Source organism: Phyllobates terribilis, unplaced genomic scaffold (assembly GCF_046119375.1).
Source record: "Phyllobates terribilis strain yellow unplaced genomic scaffold, ASM4611937v1 Scaffold_4__5_contigs__length_816908805, whole genome shotgun sequence".
In the NCBI taxonomy this organism is placed as follows: Eukaryota; Metazoa; Chordata; class Amphibia; order Anura; family Dendrobatidae; genus Phyllobates; species Phyllobates terribilis.
Window position 1 is genome coordinate 757,873,852 of NW_027362764.1, and position 20,404 is coordinate 757,894,255.

The 20,404-nt window shown below is 41.2% G+C and overlaps 1 protein-coding gene across 2 annotated transcripts in view; it reads right to left on the bottom strand.

Annotated features, from left to right (window-relative positions):
- ADCY8 (adenylate cyclase 8) overlaps positions 1-20,404 on the bottom strand; it is a 395,464-nt gene that overhangs the window by 163,119 nt on the left and 211,941 nt on the right. For both annotated transcript variants that reach the window (XM_073679897.1, XM_073679896.1), the window contains exon 3: positions 5,909-6,039. In XM_073679897.1, coding sequence (XP_073535998.1) covers positions 5,909-6,039 — 131 coding nt within the window. The remainder of the gene's footprint in view (positions 1-5,908; positions 6,040-20,404) is intronic.

Genomic DNA, 20,404 nt, shown 5'->3' on the forward strand with positions numbered 1-20,404 from the left:
TTGTCAAAGGAGGTCATCGAGAGTTGCTTATTTTAGGAGTTGTTGAGCCAAAAGAAGCGCTAAGAATGGACCGGAGATGGGCACGCCTCATCAAATTAGTTTTGGTCGATTCGGCTGACAGATACGATTGGGTCCAAATAAACTCGGTTCAAGTTGAAGGTGCTCCAATAGTATATTTTTTTTATTCTCAGGTCTTCTAGACCCCAAAGCATAATATATAGTAAGGAGGGAAGGTGTTAAAAATAATAAAAAACTATGCTCACCTGTCTTAGTGTCGCCCCTCCTTGTCCTGCCCCCGCAGCTGCCAGCCCTCTTCTCTGCTTGGTTTGGATTGTTCTTCTCTTCGTTCCTCAGTCCAGATCTACACCTCACATGGTCACATGGGTTGCAACCCATCTCAGAGATGTCAATATTATAAGTCCCCCATGGTCACGTGCTGCCTAGACAGCACCGGAAGATCCAAAGCCCGGAGTGAGCGAGCAGAAGACCGGGTAGGTAGTTGCGGCAGCAGGACAGTTGAGTATAATCACTTATTTTTTTAACCCCTCCTTGGCACTCAAAAGAATTAAGAAAAATGTTGTCTTGCTGGCTGCCATTTTGCTGGATTTTTGCTAATCGAATCATGATAATTTTGGACTCGTCATGTCCAAAAATTTTGGAACAAATTTGATTGAATATGAATTAATTTGCTTATCTCTAGGAAGGCCATATAAGACTTGAGGAAAACAGAGATCTATGTCCGACCAATATTTTGGCTGGGCACCAAACGTAGGCGGAACTTAGTCAAAGAGGTGGAGTTTAGATTGGTCCTAATAAAGGAGAAAACTTTCTGGTAAACTTAGTTTTTCTTTATTGGTTTCTTTTAGTAAGACTTTTGGGCTGGGTGGTCTGTAACCAAGGCTGGAGATCTCGATCATAGCAGTCACAGTGTGTTTGGGTGTACAGGGAGAATCCATCATTGCTTTTCATCACATGTCATTAGATGTACTCAGTATTCCCATATATAGGGTTTTTGCAGCTTGAATTAACCTTACCGGCTTATGCACAACCTAAGAGCCTGTAGTGGACTCCAATTTCATATAGAGGTACATGTAGGAGGTAAGGGGAACATTTGCTCCTGGGCTTGTATCCTTCATGTCTTTCCAAACTTACCAACAGCTCTGATTTGAATGGTGGAATTTTGCCCAAACTGGAGCTTCAATGTCCTGAATTTTGGCACCCCTGGTCAAAATTACTGTTATTGTGAACAGTTAAGCAAGTTGAAGATGAAATGATCTCTAAAAGGCCTAAAGTTAAAGATGACACATTTCCTTTGTATTTTAGGCTAGTATTTTTCCCAGCTTTATAAAAACCCAGCCTCCTCTAAACTTGTGCCAAAAAACAGCAGCCATTGGTTCTTCTAAGCAGCTTCCTAGCACTCTGAAAATGAAAATGGTGGAGGCCCACAAAGTAGGAGAAGGTTATAAGAAGATAGCAAAGTGTTTACAAGTTGCCCTTTCCTCAGTTTGAAATGTAATTAAGAAATGGCAGTTACCAGGAACAGTGGAGGTCAAGATAAGGTCTGGAAGACGAAGCAACATTTCAGTGAGAGCAGCTCGTAGGATTGCTAGAGAGGCAAATCAGAACCCTCGCCTGACTGCAAAAGAACTTCAGAAAGATTTAGCAGACCCCGAAGTTATGGTACAATGTTCTGCTGTTCAGAGACACCTGCACAAATATGGCCTTCATGGAAGAGTCATGAGAAGAAAACCTCTCCTGCATTCTCACCATAAAATTCAGGGTCAGAAGTATGCAAAAGAACATCTAAACAAGCCAGATGCATTTTGGAAACAAGTCCTGTGGACCGATGAGGTAAAATAGAAGTCTTTGGCCACAATAATCAAAGGTATGTGTGGAGGAAAAAGGGCACAGAATTTCAGGAAAAGAACATCTCGCCAACCATTAAGCATGGTGGTGGATCAATCATGCTTTTGGGTTGTGCTGAAGCCAATGGCATTGGGAACATTTCACGGGTAGGGGGAAGAATGGATTCAATGAAATTTCAACAAATTCTTGATGCAAACATAACACCATCTGTAAAAAAGCTGAAGCTGAAAAGAGGATGGCTTCTACAAATGGATAATGATCCTAAACTCACATCAAAATCCACAATAGATGACCTCAAAAGACTCAAGCTGGAGGTTATACAATGGCCCTCACAGTCCCCTGATCTGAACATCATTGAAAATCTGCAGCTAGACCTCAAAATAGCAGAGCACGCAAGATGACCCAGGAATCTCACAGAACTGGAAGAATTCTCCAAGAAAGAATGGAGGAAAATCCCTCAAACAAGAACTGAAAGACTCCTGTCTGGCTACAAAAAGCGTTTACAAGCTGTGATACTTTCAGAAGGGGGCGCTACTGGGTACTAACCATGCAGGGTGCCCAAACTTTTGCCGTTTTCTTTTTTGTAATTTTTAAAATGTAAAAGATGACAATATATATATTTTTGCCTAAAATACGAAAGAAATGTATCATCTGTAACTTTAGGCCTTTTAGAGATCATTTCATCTTCAACTTGCTTAACTGGTCACAATAACAGTAATTCTGACCAGGGGTGCACAAACTTTTACATGCCGCTGTAAGTAAAGTGAGAGAGGGTCCTGGTACAGATTTTGGGAACCTCATAGTTCTTCCTAGAATGTGAGTTTATATGGCGGCACACTACATGCCCACCATTGCATGAGTCCTTATTAAGTTAACGTAAGTGGTAACATCAATTAATTTTCCTCCTGAAGGGTTAATGAAATCTGCGGCATTAATATGTAAAAATAGACTTTTTTTTTTGCACTTCTTTCCAATAACTGTACGAAGAAGACGACACAATCCTTTTCCATCCCCATCTGTTTCGGCAGCAGCCAGGACGACGTAAAAATAGAAGGAGCGGATTTAACTGTAAAATCAGGAAGATTATCCACGACGTATATATAATACTGATAATGCAGCTTTTAAGAGCAATCCGTCCATACACAGAGCAGGATCCTGCACACAAAGCCGCCCCGCGCTATAAACCTCAGACAAGTCCAGGCTTACGCCGGCAGCAGAGCGCGGCCATCAGCACGGCTCAATGTGTTGGAATGGGTTTTGCATAGGACTGCATGGCTAAGAGCACCGGCCGCTCTACGTGTTACAGATAAGTCTCCGTCAGATTTTTCCTTAAAGGGGCAGCGGGGGATTATAACACAACAGCTGCTTTCTTCCAATACGGCACCACACCGGCAGTGCGCAACAGCACGTCAACGGAGCAAGGCTGCAATACCAGATGCAACCAGCGGGCAGATGTGATGGGCTGAAGGGAAAGTGTCATTAGAAAAGACCCAACATTATAATCAGGATTGTATGGTGAATATATTTTTCTTTTTTTTTCCCATCTGCCGTATCACAATTTAAATTAAAAAAAGGAAATCCTGCACTTTTCACTTTGGGAAATAAACCATATACTAGATTCAGACCTTCTGTTTTCTATATTACTTTTTAGCAGCCAGCATCATAATACATGGGATTACATTGCCAAAATACCTCTATATACAGTAGATAACACAGGATCCAACGGTCACAATAGAAGTTACCACAGCTCACCTCCTCCTCCTGTACAATGACTGATAACACCTCTATATACAGTAGATAACACAGGATCCACCATTCACAATAGGTGATGTCACAGCTCACCTCCTCCTCCTCCTGTACAATGACTGATAACACCTCTATATACAGTAGATAACACAGGATCCACCATTCACAATAGGTGATGTCACAGCTCACCTCCTCCCCCTCCTGTACAATGACTGATAACACCTCTATATACAGTAGATAACACAGGATCCAACGGTCACAATAGAAGTTACCACAGCTCACCTCCTCCTCCTGTACAATGACTGATAACACCTCTATATACAGTAGATAACACAGGATCCACCATTCACAATAGGTGATGTCACAGCTCACCTCCCCCCCCTCCTGTACAATGACTGATAACACCTCTATATACAGTAGATAACACAGGATCCACTATTCACAATAGGTGGTGTCACAGCTCTCCTCCTTCTCCTGTACAATGACTGATAACACCTCTATATACAGTAGATCACACAGGATCGACCATTCACAATAGGTGATGTCACATCTCACCTCCTCCTCCTGTACAATGACTGATAACACCTCTATATACAGTAGATCACACAGGATCTACCATTCACAATAGGTGATGTCACATCTCACCTCTTCCTCCTGTACAATGACTGATAACACCTCTATATACAGTAGATAACACAGAATCCACCATTCACAATAGGTGATGTCACAGCTCACCTCCTCCTCCTGTACAATGACTGATAACACCTCTATATACAGTAGCTATCACAGGATCCACCATTCACAATAGGTGATGTCACAGCTCACCTCCTCCTCCTGTACAATGACTGATAACACCTCTATATACAATAGATAACACAGGATCCACCATTCACAATAGGTGATATCACAGCTCACCTCCTCCTCCTCCTCCTGTACAATGACTGATAACACCTCTATATACAGTAGATAACACAGGATCCACCAATCACAATAGATGATGTCACAGCTCACCTCCTCCTCCTCCTGTACAATGACTGATAACACCTCTATGTACAGTACATCACACAGGATCCACCATTCACAATAGGTGATGTCACAGCTCATCTCCTCCTCCTCCTCCTCCTGTACAATGACTGATAACACCTCTATGTACAGTAGATCACACAGGATCCCCAATCACAATAGGTGATGTCACAGCTCACCTCCTCCTGTACAATGCTGATAACACCTCTATATATATTAGATAATACAGGCTCTACCATTCACAATAGGTGATGTCACAGCTCACCTCCTCCTCCTCCTGTGCAATGACTGATAACATCTCTATATACAGTAGATAACACAGAATCCACCATTCACAATAGGTGATGTCACAGCTCACCTCCTCCTGTACAATGACTGATAACACCTCTATATACAGTAGATAACACAGGATCCACCATTCACAATAGGTGATGTCACAGCTCACCTCCTCCTATACAATGCTGATAACACCTCTATATATATTAGATAATACAGGCTCTACCATTCACAATAGGTGATGTCACAGCTCACCTCCTCCTCCTCCTGTGCAATGACTGATAACATCTCTATATACAGTAGATAACACAGAATCCACCATTCACAATAGGTGATGTCACAGCTCACCTCCTCCTCCTCCTGTACAATGACTGATAACACCTCTATATACAGTAGATAACACAGGATCCACCATTCACAATAGGTGATGTCACAGCTCACCTCCTCCTACTCCTGTAAAATGACTGATAACACCTCTATGTACAGTACATCACACAGGATCCACCATTCACAATAGGTGATGTCACAGCTCACCTCCTCCTCCTCCTCCTGTACAATGACTGATAACACCTCTATATACAGTAGATGGCACAGGATCCACCATTCACAATAGGTGGTATCACAGCTCACCTCCTCCTCCCTTCCCAATGATATTCCCCATATCAGGGTATACCTAGAAAATATTTCTAAAAAAGACTGACTCTTTCCATGTGGCTGCCTGTACAGAACAAATGTGGAAGTCACAGGAATATGAGTCTAGTATAAGGTTTAGTACTCAGAGTGAAAATTGCAAGATTCCTCTTTCCTGTGGTGATATAACAAGTCATTGAAAAGTTTTGTGGCCATTGAAATCCAGCATAATTTACTTACCAACACTTAAAAATGACCAAAATCGAGACCTTTAATCCCCACCCCCCGCAATTTTGCAATTCAGTCTGCAACAATGGTCCTGTTGTCATGCATAGTGAAGAGACGTGTCTTGTATGCTTACTCTTACCTGACATTTTCATAGCGATGGATGTAAATCTTGTGAAACTGATGCTGCAGATGCTCATCCTCTACATTGGTCATGTCGTTGATCATTTCAAGTACAACAAATCGAGGTAATACAGACAGGACGAGCCTTTCCTGCAAAAACATGAGAAGAAAAATAAGATCAGGATCGGAGACGATCAGGATCGGAGACGTTAAGGGTCAGAGACGATCAGGATCAGAGACATTCAGGATCAGAGACGATCAGGAGCAGAGACGATCAGGAGCAGAGACACTCAGGATCAATGACGATTGGAATCAGAGACGATCAGGGTCAGAGACGATCAGGATCAGAGACGATCAGGATAGGAGACATTAAGGGTCAGAGACGATCAGGATCAGAGACGATTGGGATCAGAGACGATCAGGGTCAGAGACGATCAGGATCGGAGACGTTAAGGGTCAGAGACGATCAGGATCGGAGACGTTAAGGGTCAGAGACGATCAGGATCGGAGACGTTAAGGGTCAGAGACGATCAGGATCAGAGACATTCAGGATCAGAGACGATCAGGATCAGAGACGATTGGGATCAGAGACAATCAGGGTCAGAGACGATCAGGATCGGAGACGTTAAGGGTCAGAGACGATCAGGATCGGAGACGTTAAGGGTCAGACGATCAGGATCAGAGACATTCAGGATCAGAGACGATCAGGATCGGAGACATTAAGGGTCAGAGACGATCAGGATCAGAGACGATTGGGATCAGAGACGATTGGGATCAGAGACGATCAGGGTCAGAGACGATCAGGATCAGCGATTATCAGGATCAGAGACATTCAGGATCAGAGACGATTGGGATCAGAGACGATCGGCATAACAGACGATCAGGATCAGAGACAATCAGGATCAACTTAATCAATCCGCTACCTATCCACATCCTTATCATCCTCTTTTCTATTATCATGCCTGCCCATTATTTCTTACAAACAGTGGTAGAGATCAGGGAAAACACAAAAATACTGCTCGACACAGGATTATAAAATACTAATACAAGAAAAAAATTGAAGTATGTTTGAAAGTAAAATTTTTTCTTAGTTTATGAAAGATGATGGATCCCACAAAACCCTTTTATTATTAACATCCTTATTATTCTGTGGGTCTCTGGCCTCATATTGAGAAAATCCAAAATGCTTCAAAACCTAAAATGATTAAAATTCAACTAAACAAATCACAGGATTACAACTTTATAAGGGCTTTCCGTGCAGCTGCCTGACAAGCTGCTTTAATATGTGAATGTTTATTTCACCTTTTCCTTGGGTTAACTTTTCCAACCCATTACGGTAATGATATAACAGTACAATCACTGAGAATCACTGCGAAATAAATATCACAGCACTACAAATTTATAATGGCTTTCTGTGCAGCTGCCTGACCTGCCTGCCTGAATATGTTAATCCTTATTTCCTCTTTTCCTCGGTTATTATTTCTAGAAGTGTAACTTTTCCATACTACTTATTATATAACAGTAGAATAATTGAGAATCATTGCAAGCAAATATCACAGCATTACAAATTTATAATGGCTTTCTGTGCAGCTGCCTGACCGGATGCTTGATTATATCCTTATTCCACCTTTTCATTGGATTAACTTTTCCAATCAATCGATTATATAACAGTACAACCATTGACAATCATATCCAACAAATTTCACAAGACTACAAATGAATAAGAAGGACTTAGTGTGCGGCTGCTTGACCGCCTGACTGAATATGTGAATCCTTATTCCCTCTTTTCCTTGGTTATTATTTCTAGAAATGTAAGTTTTCCATCCCACTAATGAAATATCGGTACAATAACTGAGAATCATTGTGAACAAATTTCACAGGACTACAAATTTATAAGGGCTTTCTGTGCAGCTGCCTGACCAGCATTTTGATTATGTGAATCCTTATTCCCCCTTTTCCTTGGTTATTATTTCTACAAGTGTACGTTTTCCCACTAATGAAATATCAGTACAATAAATGAAAATCATTGCGAACAAATATCACAGACCTACAAACTGATGACATTCTGTGCGGCTGCCTGACTGCTTGTCTGAATATTGGAACCCATATTCCATCTTTACCTTGGGTTAACTTTTCTAACCCATTGATTTTATAATAGTGCTTTCCCTCAGAAACGTAGACAAGAAATTTCACAGGACTACAAATTTATAAGTGCTTTCTGTGCAGCTGCCTGACCGACTGCTTGATTATGTAAATCCTTATTCCATCTTTTCATTGGTTAACTTTTCCAACCAAACTGGATAAATCCAGCAATCGAGCGCTTCTTTACAATGGTAACTTTTTATTTCATAATGATAAATATCCGCATAGACAAAAGCCAGAGTTGATAAGCCTACGCGTTTCGAACTACGGTAACTTTTTAAAGTTCAGAACACATAGCTTTTTTCAAGTCTGGTTTTTATCTGTCTATGCGGATATTTATCATTATGAAATAAAGAAGCTACCCTTTTAAGAAAGTGCTGGAATTTATCGAACTTTATTGATGTCCTACCGGCCTGTAGGTTCCTTGTACTTTGTTTAATGAGGATGAATGGCTGAGAACTTTAAATTATTGCTGGGTAAACACATTTCTCATCTTTGTTGCAACTTTTCCAATCCACTGATTACATAACAGTACCATGATTGAGAATCGTAGGCAACAAATTTCACAGGACTACGAATTAATACGGGCTTTCTGTACAGCTACCTGACTGTCTATCTGAATATATAAATCCTTATTCCCCCTTTTCTTTTATTATTATTTCTAAAAATGTATCTTTTCCATTAAACAGATTATATAATGGCACAAAAAGTGAAAATCAAATATCACAGCACTACAAATTTATACGGACTTTCTGTGAAGCTGCCTGACCGGCTCCTTGAATATGTGAATCTTTATTCCACTTTTTCCTTGTTTATTATTTCTAGAAGTGTAACTTTTCTATCCTACTGATTATGCGTACAATAACTGAGAATAATTGTGAACAAATATAAAAAAAACTACAAATTTATAATGGCTTTCTGTGCAGCTGCCTGACCAGCTGAATCTTATTTTCCACCTTTTCCTTGGGTTAATTTTTCCAACCCATCCATTATATAACAGTACAATCATTGAGAATCATCGAGAACAAATTTCACAGGACTACAAAATTATAATGGCTTTCTGGGCAGCTGACTGACCAGCTGAATCTTATGTTCCACCTTTTCCTTGGGTTAATTTTTCCTACCCATCCATTATATAACAGTACAATCATTGAGGATCGTCGAGAACAAATTTCACAGGACTACAAAATTATAATGGCTTTCTATGCAGCTGCCTGACCAGCTGAATCTTATGTTCCACCTTTTCCTTGGGTTAATTTTTCCAACCCATCCATTATATAACAGTACAATCATTGAGGATCGTCGAGAACAAATTTCACAGGACTACAAAATTATAATGGCTTTCTGTGCAGCTGCCTGACCAGCTGAATCTTTTTTTTTTTCAAACCTCTTCCTTGGATTAACTTTTCCAACCCGTCAATTATAATACAGTACAATCAATGAGGTTCCTTGAGGACAAATTTCACAGGACTACAAATTTATAATGGCTTTCTATGCAGCTGCCTGACCAGCTGAATCTTTTTTTCCACCTCTTCCTTGGATTAACTTTTCCAAACCGTCGATTATATAACAGTACAATCCGATTATATAACAGTACAATCATTGAGGATCATTGAGAACAAATTTCACAGGACTACAAAATTATAATGGCTTTCTGTGCAGCTGCCTGACCGGCAGTTTGAATATTGAATCCTTATTCCACCTTTTCCTTGGTCATTATTTCTAGAAGTGTAACTTTCCATCCCATTGATTATATACCACATTGAATCTGAGCACACTGACTCCGGGGATTGCTTGTGAAGCAATTTTAAAACCTTTCAAGCTGAATCGAAATGGGCCATTTTGGCATAATAGGCAATTCCGACAACAACCAGTAAATGCAATATTTAAATCTTTTTTGACGTATTATTTTCTGTTCCGTACAATCATTGAGAACATTTGGTGCTCAAACCGCATCTTGAAGCTTTTTTTTTAAGCTTTTTTCACTGTTTTCAGAACATTAACAATAAGAACATGGAAGAGTCCAGGAGCCATTTGGTGAGCTGCATATCCTGCTACATGTTCACAGACTTGCCAGTGGAAAAGCCAAACTTCACATGCCAGAAATGCAAGCTTGTGTCCCTGTTGGAGGAAAATCTAGAAGAGAGGTTAACTACCTTGAAAATCATTAAGGAAGGTGAAGAGTTCTTAGACAGAGCAGAATTATCTCTTCATGATTCAGAAAGAGAAGAAATTCGAACTGCACCTGAGGAAACAGAGGAATGGAAGCATGTGACCCACAGAAGCAGGAGGATCGAGAGGCAGTCAGCACCCATACTGCTCAGGAACCAGTACCAGGCTCTCACGCAGGAGAACCATGAAGAAATACAGCAAAATAAGACTTTGCCAGCAATGAATAACCTTGTAAGCCCTCAGAATCCTCCTGGATGGAGAAAGAAGAATGTTGTGAAGAAAAAACGGAGAGTGGTGGTCATGGGGGATTCCCTGTTAAGAGGAACAGAGGCCGCTATCTGCAGACCGGACATAACCTCAAGAGAAATGTGCTGTCTTCCAGGAGCAAAAATTAAAGATGTGTCTGACAGGATATCAAGACTCTTCAGACCTACAGATCACTACCCATTCCTGCTAATACATGTGGGGACAAATGACACCGCAGGAAAGGACCTGGAAACCATCTGCAGTGACTTTGAAGACTTAGGCAAGAAAGTGAAAGAATTGGGAGCGCAGGTGGTCTTCTCATCCATCCTCCCAGTGGATGGCCATGGAACAATGAGGTGGAATAAGATTCTACAGGTGAACAACTGGCTACGTCGATGGTGCCGTCAACAAGGATTTGGATTTCTGGATCACGGAATGAATTACCTATATGATGGACTACTTGCTAGAGATGGGGTGCACCTTACGAAGACTGGAAAACATGTATTTGGAAGTCGCCTTGCTACACTCATCAGAAGAGCTTTAAACTAGAACAATGTGGGAAGGGAAGCAAAAGGCCAGAAAAAGCCATACAGCTGACAAATACTATTGAGATCTCTGCTACTGGAAGTGGAAAAGAAGAACAAAGACAAAACAATTTAAATAATAAAAATATGGGAGGAAGAGAAACCAATCACAAACTAAAATGTTTTTATACAAATGCACAAAGCATGGGCAACAAACAAGGAGAATTGGAACTACTAATGCAGGAAAAGGAATATGATGTCATTGGAATCACTGAAACTTGGTGGGACGATACACATGATTGGAATAAAAGGCTAAAAGGATACAACTTATTTGCAAGAAACAGACTTGATAAACGAGGAGGAGGTGTCGCATTGTATGTTAGAAAAGCGTATATCTGCATAGAGATTGAAGCTTCAGAGACTGGGAGTTCTGTGGAAACTGTTTGGGTAAGAATACAAGGAGAGAACAACAGAAAGGACACCATTGTAGGCATTTACTACAGGCCACCTGGGCAAGCTGAAGATATGGATGAACTCTTTATGTGTCAAATGACCAAGTTCTCCAAAAAATATGACGTAGTGGTCATGGGAGATTTCAACTATCCAGACATTTGTTGGGAATCTCTCTCAAGTAAAACTAACAGGTCAAGCAAATTCTTATCCTCTCTTGCTGACAACTTTATCTTCCAAAAGGTAGGGGAGAAAACAAGGGGATCTGCTACTTTGGATCTAATCCTTATAAACAGGGAAGAAATGGTTGAGGAGGTAAAGGTGGCTGGGACCCTAGGAGGCAGCGATCATGCTATTATAGAATTTTGGATAACTAGAGGAGGAAGACATGTGAAGACTCAAACTTCAAGGTTAGATTTTAGAAAGGCAGATTTTAAGAGACTCAGAAAGAGAATAGGAGGGATCCAATGGCTGGATGTCCTTAAGGACAAAAATGTCCAGGAAGGATGGGAAATTTTTAAAAATGAGATTCTCAAAGCACAATCGTTAACAATCCCGAAAAGTAGGAAGAATGGGAAGCATTTAAGGAAACCAGGATGGATGAACACAGAACTTAAACACATGCTAAAAAGAAAGAAAGAAATGTTTATTAAATGGAAAGAGGGAGGCATATCTAAAGAAGATTATAATGCAGTCTGCAGATCCTGCAGGGCACGTATCAGGTTAGCTAAAGCTGACAATGAATTAAGGCTTGCAAGAGATGTCAAAAGCAATAAAAAAGGATTTTGGGGGTATGTCAAAAGTAAAAGAAAAGTCAAAGATGCTATAGGATTTTTACAGGATGCAAATGGAGAAATGGTAAGAGAGGATGTTGAGAAGGCCGAACTTTTTAATTCCTATTTTGCATCTGTTTTCTCTCAGAAAGAAAATGTAACATCAACTGATCTTCACTGTCCTTTTAAAGGAATAGAGGAATCCAAGTTATCTGTAAACAAAAAGATTGTGAGGGAATATTTAGCTAACATAAATGAGTTCAAGTCTCCAGGTCCAGATGAATTACACCCCAGAGTACTGAAGGAGATCGTAGAAGAAATTTTAGAACCACTCTCCATAATCTTTGAAAATTCTTGGAGAACAGGAGAAGTCCCAGAAGACTGGAGAAGAGCAAATGTTGTTCCTATCTTCAAAAAGGGGAAGAAGGTGGACCCAGGGAACTATAGGCCGGTGAGTCTGACTTCTATACCAGGAAAGATCTTTGAACAAATTATTAAACAACATGTATGTAAGTACATGGATAAGAATGAAGTGATTAACCAGAGTCAGCATGGGTTTGTAACTAACAAGTCATGTCAGACTAACTTAATTTCCTTCTATGACAGAATCACTAACTGGGTTGATCAGGGAAATGCTGTAGATATAGTATATCTTGACTTCAGCAAAGCATTTGACAAAGTATCTCACACCATCCTTATTGAAAAAATGACCAAGTATGCAATGGACCAGGCAACTGTTAGGTGGATTCATAACTGGCTTAGTGATCGGACTCAAAGGGTGGTTGTAAATGGCTTCACATCCAGCTGGATGAATGTCTCAAGTGGGGTACCACAGGGCTCCGTCCTGGGACCTGTATTGTTCAACATCTTTATCAATGATTTAGATGAAGGAATTGAGGGTAAACTGATTAAATTTGCTGATGACACAAAGCTAGGAGGGATAGCTAATACTAGAGAAGAGAGAGAAAGGATTCAAAAAGACCTAAATAAACTGGAGCAGTGGGCAGCAAACAACAGAATGGTTTTTAACAGGGAAAAATGCAAAGTACTACATCTGGGCAATAAAAATGAAAAAAGCATATACAGAATGGGAGGAATAGAGCTAAGCAACAGTACATGTGAAAAAGACTTAGGTATACTAATAGATCATAGACTGAACATGAGTCAACAGTGTGATGCAGCAGCAAAAAAGGCAAATACAATTCTGGGATGTATTAACAGAAGCATACAGTCTAGATCACGTGAAGTCATTATCGGTCTTTACTCCTCTTTGGTCAGACCTCATCTGGAATACTGTGTACAGTTTTGGGCACCACATTTTAAAAAAGACATAGACAAACTGGAGCAAGTTCAGAGAAGAGCGACCAGAATGGTGACTGGTCTGCAAACCATGTCCTATGAGGAACGGTTGCAGGATTTGGGAATGTTTAGCTTGCAAAAAAGAAGACTGAGAGGAGACTTAATAGCTGTCTACAAATATGTCAAGGGCTGTCACATTGTAGAAGGATCATCTTTATTCTCATTTGCACAAGGAAAGACTAGAAGCAATGGGATGAAACTAAATGGGAGGAGACACAGATTAGATATTAGAAAAAACTTTTTGACAGTTAGGGTGATTAATGAGTGGAACAGGCTGCCACGAGAGGTGGTGAGTTCCCCTTCAATGGACGTCTTCAAACAGAGGCTGGACAGACATCTGTCTGAGATGATCTAGTGAATCCTGCTTTGATCAGGGGGTTGGACCAGATGACCCAGGAGGTCCCTTCCAACTCTACCATTCTATGATTCTATGATTCTATGATTCTATGCTCGGTGAAAGCCCAGGTGGGCATTACTGTGAAAAAGAGAGTATTATATGTTTTGTACACAACTTTTAGGTATTGGCTGCTGTTCTGTTAGTAAGTTTTAACAATGCAGATGCAGATATTCAGCAGTCCATCCACCTTTACCTTTGCTTAAATTTGGTTAAGGACTCTTTTTTCTCATTATATCAATTCTCTACAATGTAGCATACTGCGGAAAACTTTGACAGGCTGCAATTCACATCGAAACCACTGAGTGGCCACATATGGCAGAAACAACTCCCGACAGAGTATCACAAAAATCATGTGTACTATGCTTTAAATCTAGTTGTGTTTCGCCACATTTCTTAGGATGTCGGGCAAAGAGTAAAGTTGGGGACGGGCTTTTTATCACTGTCTAGGTGCTGTTAGCGGGCGGAACTGCTCTGTTATGGAGCTGCGCCATTTACTGATAGTGGCCGTGGTTGGGTACTGCACATCCACCCCCTATTGATTTGAACTAGGATTCAGAGCATCAAATTCCATTTTTACATGCAGTCACTGAAATAAATTGATAAAATATTATCTGCCTGTAGCCTCTACTAGAGGATGCTAAAGAATTTAAAGGGGTTGTCCAGATTTAGGAAAACATGGCTGCTTTCTTCCTAAACCAGCACCACACTTGTTCATAGGCTGTGCACGGTATTCCAGCTCAGCAGAATGGCCCTGTTATCCAAAAGAAGCAATATTTTTCTAGCATTTGACAAGCTCTTTAAAAGGAACATGTGTAGCGCCGGTGTCCCTGACTTCACCCCTTCCTCCCAGCAGGGACGACGACACTTACTCACCATCCAGGCTGACCCTGCTGCGTCCTCTGCTCCGGATCCCGTGTCCAAGGGTCTGCGCACGCCACGCATGTCTCCTGCCAGTGCACGTGGTCACTGTATCTTAAAGAGACAGCACACGCCTAATGTGTCCCCAGCCAATAGCTGGGAGGCACTTAGTATTTAAGGCACCTTCACCTGTTTTGAGGTGCCTGAACAACATTAGTGTTTAGTTAGTCTGAAAGCTGCTAAGATCAGTGTCAGGTCCCTGTTCCTGTATCCATCTTGTATCCAGAAGCCGTGCTATTTGAAAAAGCACCAGTAATCAGCCCAGCCTGAACTAGTACCTGTTAAATTCCCGTCTTGTCTGTTCCTGTTCCTGACCCCGCCCTGTCTGTACCTTGCCTTGAACCTGAACCTGCCTTTTCCGCACCTATACCTGTACCCTGCATTACTGTACCAGTCCAGTCTGAACAAGCACCAGTTACCAGTCCGTCAGTATTCCTGATCCGGTCCTGTCTGGGACTCCGAGTCTATATCCACGTCATGGTACCAGAGCCTGTCTCTGTGTCTCCGACCCCATCCTGCCTGGGACTCTGAAATCCATCTCTGCAATCCTGCCCTTTGGGGTCAGCTGCTGTAGTACCGGGGACTGCCCTGGAGTGGTACCTGGCGGATACCTGCCGCACAAGCCTATCCTCACCATCACAGGCTGTAGAGAACACCAGCTAGCCGCTTAGTTACGCCCCTCCAGGATAAGTTCGGCCACGTGGCGCAGTGGGTCCACGATCCACCAGCGTGACAAGTTGTTAGCACATTTATAGATATGGAAGTAGTGTTATGGCTGAATTGGGAGCGTGTCAATGGATTACCGTACTTCTTCCAAGCGCCCTGATATGCCTCTAGTGAACTTCCATTATGTAGCACAAGGAATACAGCAGTACCATCATAAAGACGGGTGTAACAGCCCAACAACCATACGCTGAAAGTCTCTCCAGTAAGGTTTTGGGGCGCAGCTTTCAACCCTCTTATGAAACGAAAAAAGATGGCTGCCTACATCGAAGAACAGCATCAAACTTGCTGACAGATTGTGTTCAAACCTATTCCCATTGACAAAGCTTAGCTGTAATACCAGACACAACCAGTAGACAGGAGGGGCACTTTAATTGGAAAAAAACAGCTGTTTTTATAATACTGGACAATTCCAGACATGTGATCTGAGTGTAATTCATATTTTGGGTGTGGTTATGTGGAGCAGGCTCAGGATCTGAGCCCGCTTCATACAGGGCAGTGTCGGCTGTGTTATACAGCCAACAACTGCCTATAACAGAAGTGACTAGAGCTGTTTTTTAACCATGTAGATGCCACTGTATGTCTGACAGCGGCATTAAAGCAGTTTGTTCCTGGTTGGCATCTTATGCGGTGTCCATCAGACGCCCATCGCCGCTGATAGTGCCAGTGAGTTACCATTGAAGCCCAGCCGCAAGAGTTCATTAATTTCACTACATACTGCTCATATGTTCAGCTCCCCTAAATATGTTATTTATTTTTTTTGTAAATCAAATCTTTTATTTCCTTTTTTTAGCCCCTCCAGGGCAGTGTTTCCCGACCTCCAGTCCTCCCGGCCCCCGCAGGTCATGTTTTCAGGATTTCTAGTGTTGAACAGATGAGAGAATTTATGATGCCTTGATACTTCCACCACCTGTGCAATACTAAGGAAATCCTGAAAACATGACCTGTGGGGGGCCGTGAGGACTGGAGGTCGGGAAACACTGCCCTGGAGGGGCTAAAAAAAAAAAAATATATTAAATTACTAAAAAATAAAAAAATAACATATCCATCTGATCTATCAAAATATACCATTATTTAACCCATAGAGTAAACACTGTAAAAAAAAAACTAAAACATCAGAATTGTACAATTTTTTTTGGGGGGAGGGGGTGGTCACCACACCTCCTAAAAAGCATACACCCCAAATTGCTACCAATAAAAACTACAGCTCTCCGCACACAAGAAAGCCTTTAAACAGCTGCAACAATGGAACGATAAAAAAGTTATGGGCTTCACCAAATGGCCATTTTTTTTTACAAAGTTCAGAATTTTTTTAAAACTAGTAAACTATAAATAAAAAAAACCTAGGTGGTATAACAGTAATCGTGCCAACCTGAAGAATCGTGTTGCCAGGTTATTTGTTTTCACATAATAAACAACATAACAAATGAAATCTGAAAAACAATGTAAGAACTGTGGATTTTTTACCATTTCACTCCACTTTGCAATTTTTTTTTTTTCTTTTTATCACTACTTTACATGATAAGGTTAAAAGTGTATTTCCATCTCCAAGATCCTATCCCAATATGTAGTAGGTGTAATACTAATAATAATATTAGCAAATACCTTCAATTAGAAATGTAGTATAGTTCTTCTGATAAGCTATGTCTCTTACCCCATGCGCAGGGCATTGCAGTAGCTTAGGTATCCATGGTTATCACTCATATAGTGACAGTTAGAAAGTTGTTAGTGGTTGTAACCATGAATACCTAAGCAACTGCAATGCCCTGCACATAGGGTAATCGACATGGCGAATCAGAAAAACTATACTACATTTCTAATTGGAGGTATATACTAATATTTTTATTATTACTCCTACTATATATTGGAATAGGATCTTGGAGCTGGGAATACCACTTTAATGGTCTGAATCAAAACTCCAGCAACTCTTCCAGCAAAAAAAAACCCAAAAAAAAAACAAGTCTTCATATGGATGTGAAAAATAAAAAAGTTATGGCTTTCCTATAGAGGAAATTGAAAATGATGGTAAATACTACTAACCCAAATCGGGTCAATATTATTTTTTGCACTTTTTTTCCCCTTTTTCTTCCAAGAGTCATAACTTTTTTATTTCTCTGTTTCACATCCATATAAAGACTTTTTTTTTTTTAGGCTGGACGAGTTGCCGGCCACGGCAAAAATATGACCTCAACTAATTTGTGCCTCAATTAATGTTTTTTTTGCCAGTACTATAGAGCAACCTAAAGCACTGGAATAACTCCTGGTCGTAAAGCTTTTATGTTCCGCTTTTCTACAGGCGCTCAGCCATTCAATTAACGGCATTGGAATGATCTTCTTTATGTTTCCTGTGGGGGAAATGCATGACCCTTGATTATCCAGCAGTAAATTACTAAAGTAAGTCGCATCCCATTTATACTTTGCAATGGGAATAACGTCAGCAGCCTGTACAGCGATGGCAGGATAATAGGCTCCTGCGATGGCCATAAAATTCCCTGGTTTCATTGCAGATTCACATTCCAGCAGGAGGCCATTATGTTGCCATATTGTGACATTACCCTTAATGCGTGATTCATTACCGCACATTAAATGTTCAATAATAGTCGCTAAGGGCGCTTGGTCTGAGATAAAACAAAAATGTGAAGAGGTCATGATTTTTTTTTTTCATAAAAGTTTTTGAACAATTTTAGTTTTTAAAGTCACGGTCTTAAAAACGTAAACAGTTGGCATCTAAAATGGATTGTGCGTGCAATGCCTAGAGAAAAAAGGCAAAAATACCGGAGGCAAAAAAGTCCTCCGATGCTTGGTGGTTAGAGAAAAAGGATGTTAACCAACATAAGAAGAAGCTGCATTTTACATTTTGCTTTTTGGTCTTTATGTCTAGAATCATTTTTCATTTTGTTTGTTCTCCTTTTTTTTGTTTGTTCCCTGATTCATTATTGCATTTGCACAATTTTGTTTTGCATGTTTTTCCTTTGCACCATATTCTTCTTTTAGTTTGCACTTCCTATAAAGTTTATTTTGTATGTGTTCGTCTGTTTTCTTTTATGTTTTTTGAAGGCAGGCTTTGGGGGTAAAAAGTAGAACAATTTTTCAGCAAATGTACTCCATCCCCCCCCCCCCCCCATTCCTCCGAGTGATTTTAGCTCAAAAATGTGCTTCTACTCAATGCAGAGCAAAGGGTCTGAATACTTAAGACCATGTGATATTTAAGTTTTTCTTTTTTAATAAATTTGCAAAAATTTCTACATTTCTGTTTTTTTCAGTCAAGATGGGGTGCAGAGTGCACTTTAATGAGAAAAAAAATGAACTTTTTAGAATTTACCAAATGGCTGCAATGAAACAAAGAGTGAAAAATGTAAAGGGGTCTGAATACTTTCCGTACCCAATGTAGCTCCAGCTTCCTTTAGTGTGACAAAGAGCCATTCCCACATCCTGTAGAGACAACAACGCCCCGCTTCCTGAAGAGTGACAAAGGCAACCCACCTCCTATAGAGACATAGCAGCGTCCCACTTCCTGTAAAGACAGCACCGCCCCACTTTCTGCACAGACATAGCACCACCCCACTTCCTGTAGAGTGACAAAGACCCCCCACCTCCTATAGAGAAGTAGCACTGCCCCACTTCCTGTAGAGACAGCACTGCCCCACTTCGTGTACAGACATAGCATGGCCCCACTTCCTGTACAGACAGCACCACCCCACGTCCTGTAGAGTGACAAAGACCCCCACCTCCTATAGAGAAGTAGCACTGCCCCACTTCCTATAAAGACAGCACTGCCTCCTTTCCTGTAGAGTGACAAGGACCCCTCACCTCCTATAGAGACATAGCACCACCCCACTTCCTGTAGAGTGACAAAGACCCCCACCTCCTATAAAGACATAGCATCGCCTCACTTCCTGTAGAGTGACAAAGACCCCAACCTCCTATAGAGACATAGCAGCGCCCCACTTTCTGTAGAGTGACAAAGACCCCCCACCTCCTATAGAAACCTAGCACCGCCCCACTTTCTGAAGAGAAACAAAGACCCCCACCTCCTATAGAAACATAGCACCGCCCCACTTCCTGTAGTAACAAAGACCCCCACCTCCTATAGAGACATAGCACTGCTCCACTTCCTGTAGAGTGAAAAAGACCCCCCACCTCCGATAGAAACATAGCACCGTCCCACTTACTGTAGAGTAACAAAGACCCCCCACCTACTATAGAAACATAGCACCACTCCATTTACTGAGTGACAAAGACCCCCCACCTCCTATAGAAACATAGCACCGCCCCATTTCCTGTAGAGTGACAAAGAACCCCCCAGCTTCCTATAGAAACATAGCACCGCCCCACTTCCTGTAGAGTGACTATGACCCCCCCACCTCCTATAAAGACATAGCTCTGTCCCACTTCCTATACAGTGACAAAGACCCCCCACCTCCTATAGAATCATAACTCCGCCGCACTTCCTGTAGAGATGTAAAGCAGCACCGTCACTTCCTGTATATCCATCTCGGCATCTTTGCTGAGAGACACAGATTACACACGGCAACAGGCGGTGGGTTGCAAGTTACCCAAAACTGAGACAGCAGGTGGTCGGCACTATGGAGTCATTTTTCAGGCGTAAGACAACATAATTATTACATAAAATGATTTGCAGATTGTATTTTTATCACATTATTCATCAAGTTGTAAGAAAGTTCAGGGACCATTTAAAGTTTATAAACTAGCGGAACTTTCCAAAATCAGTCATATATGATATTTTTGCTGTCAGGACGTTCTGTCTGTGAACGCAGTGAAGGTCACCTCAACCACCGCGTGTCTCCATC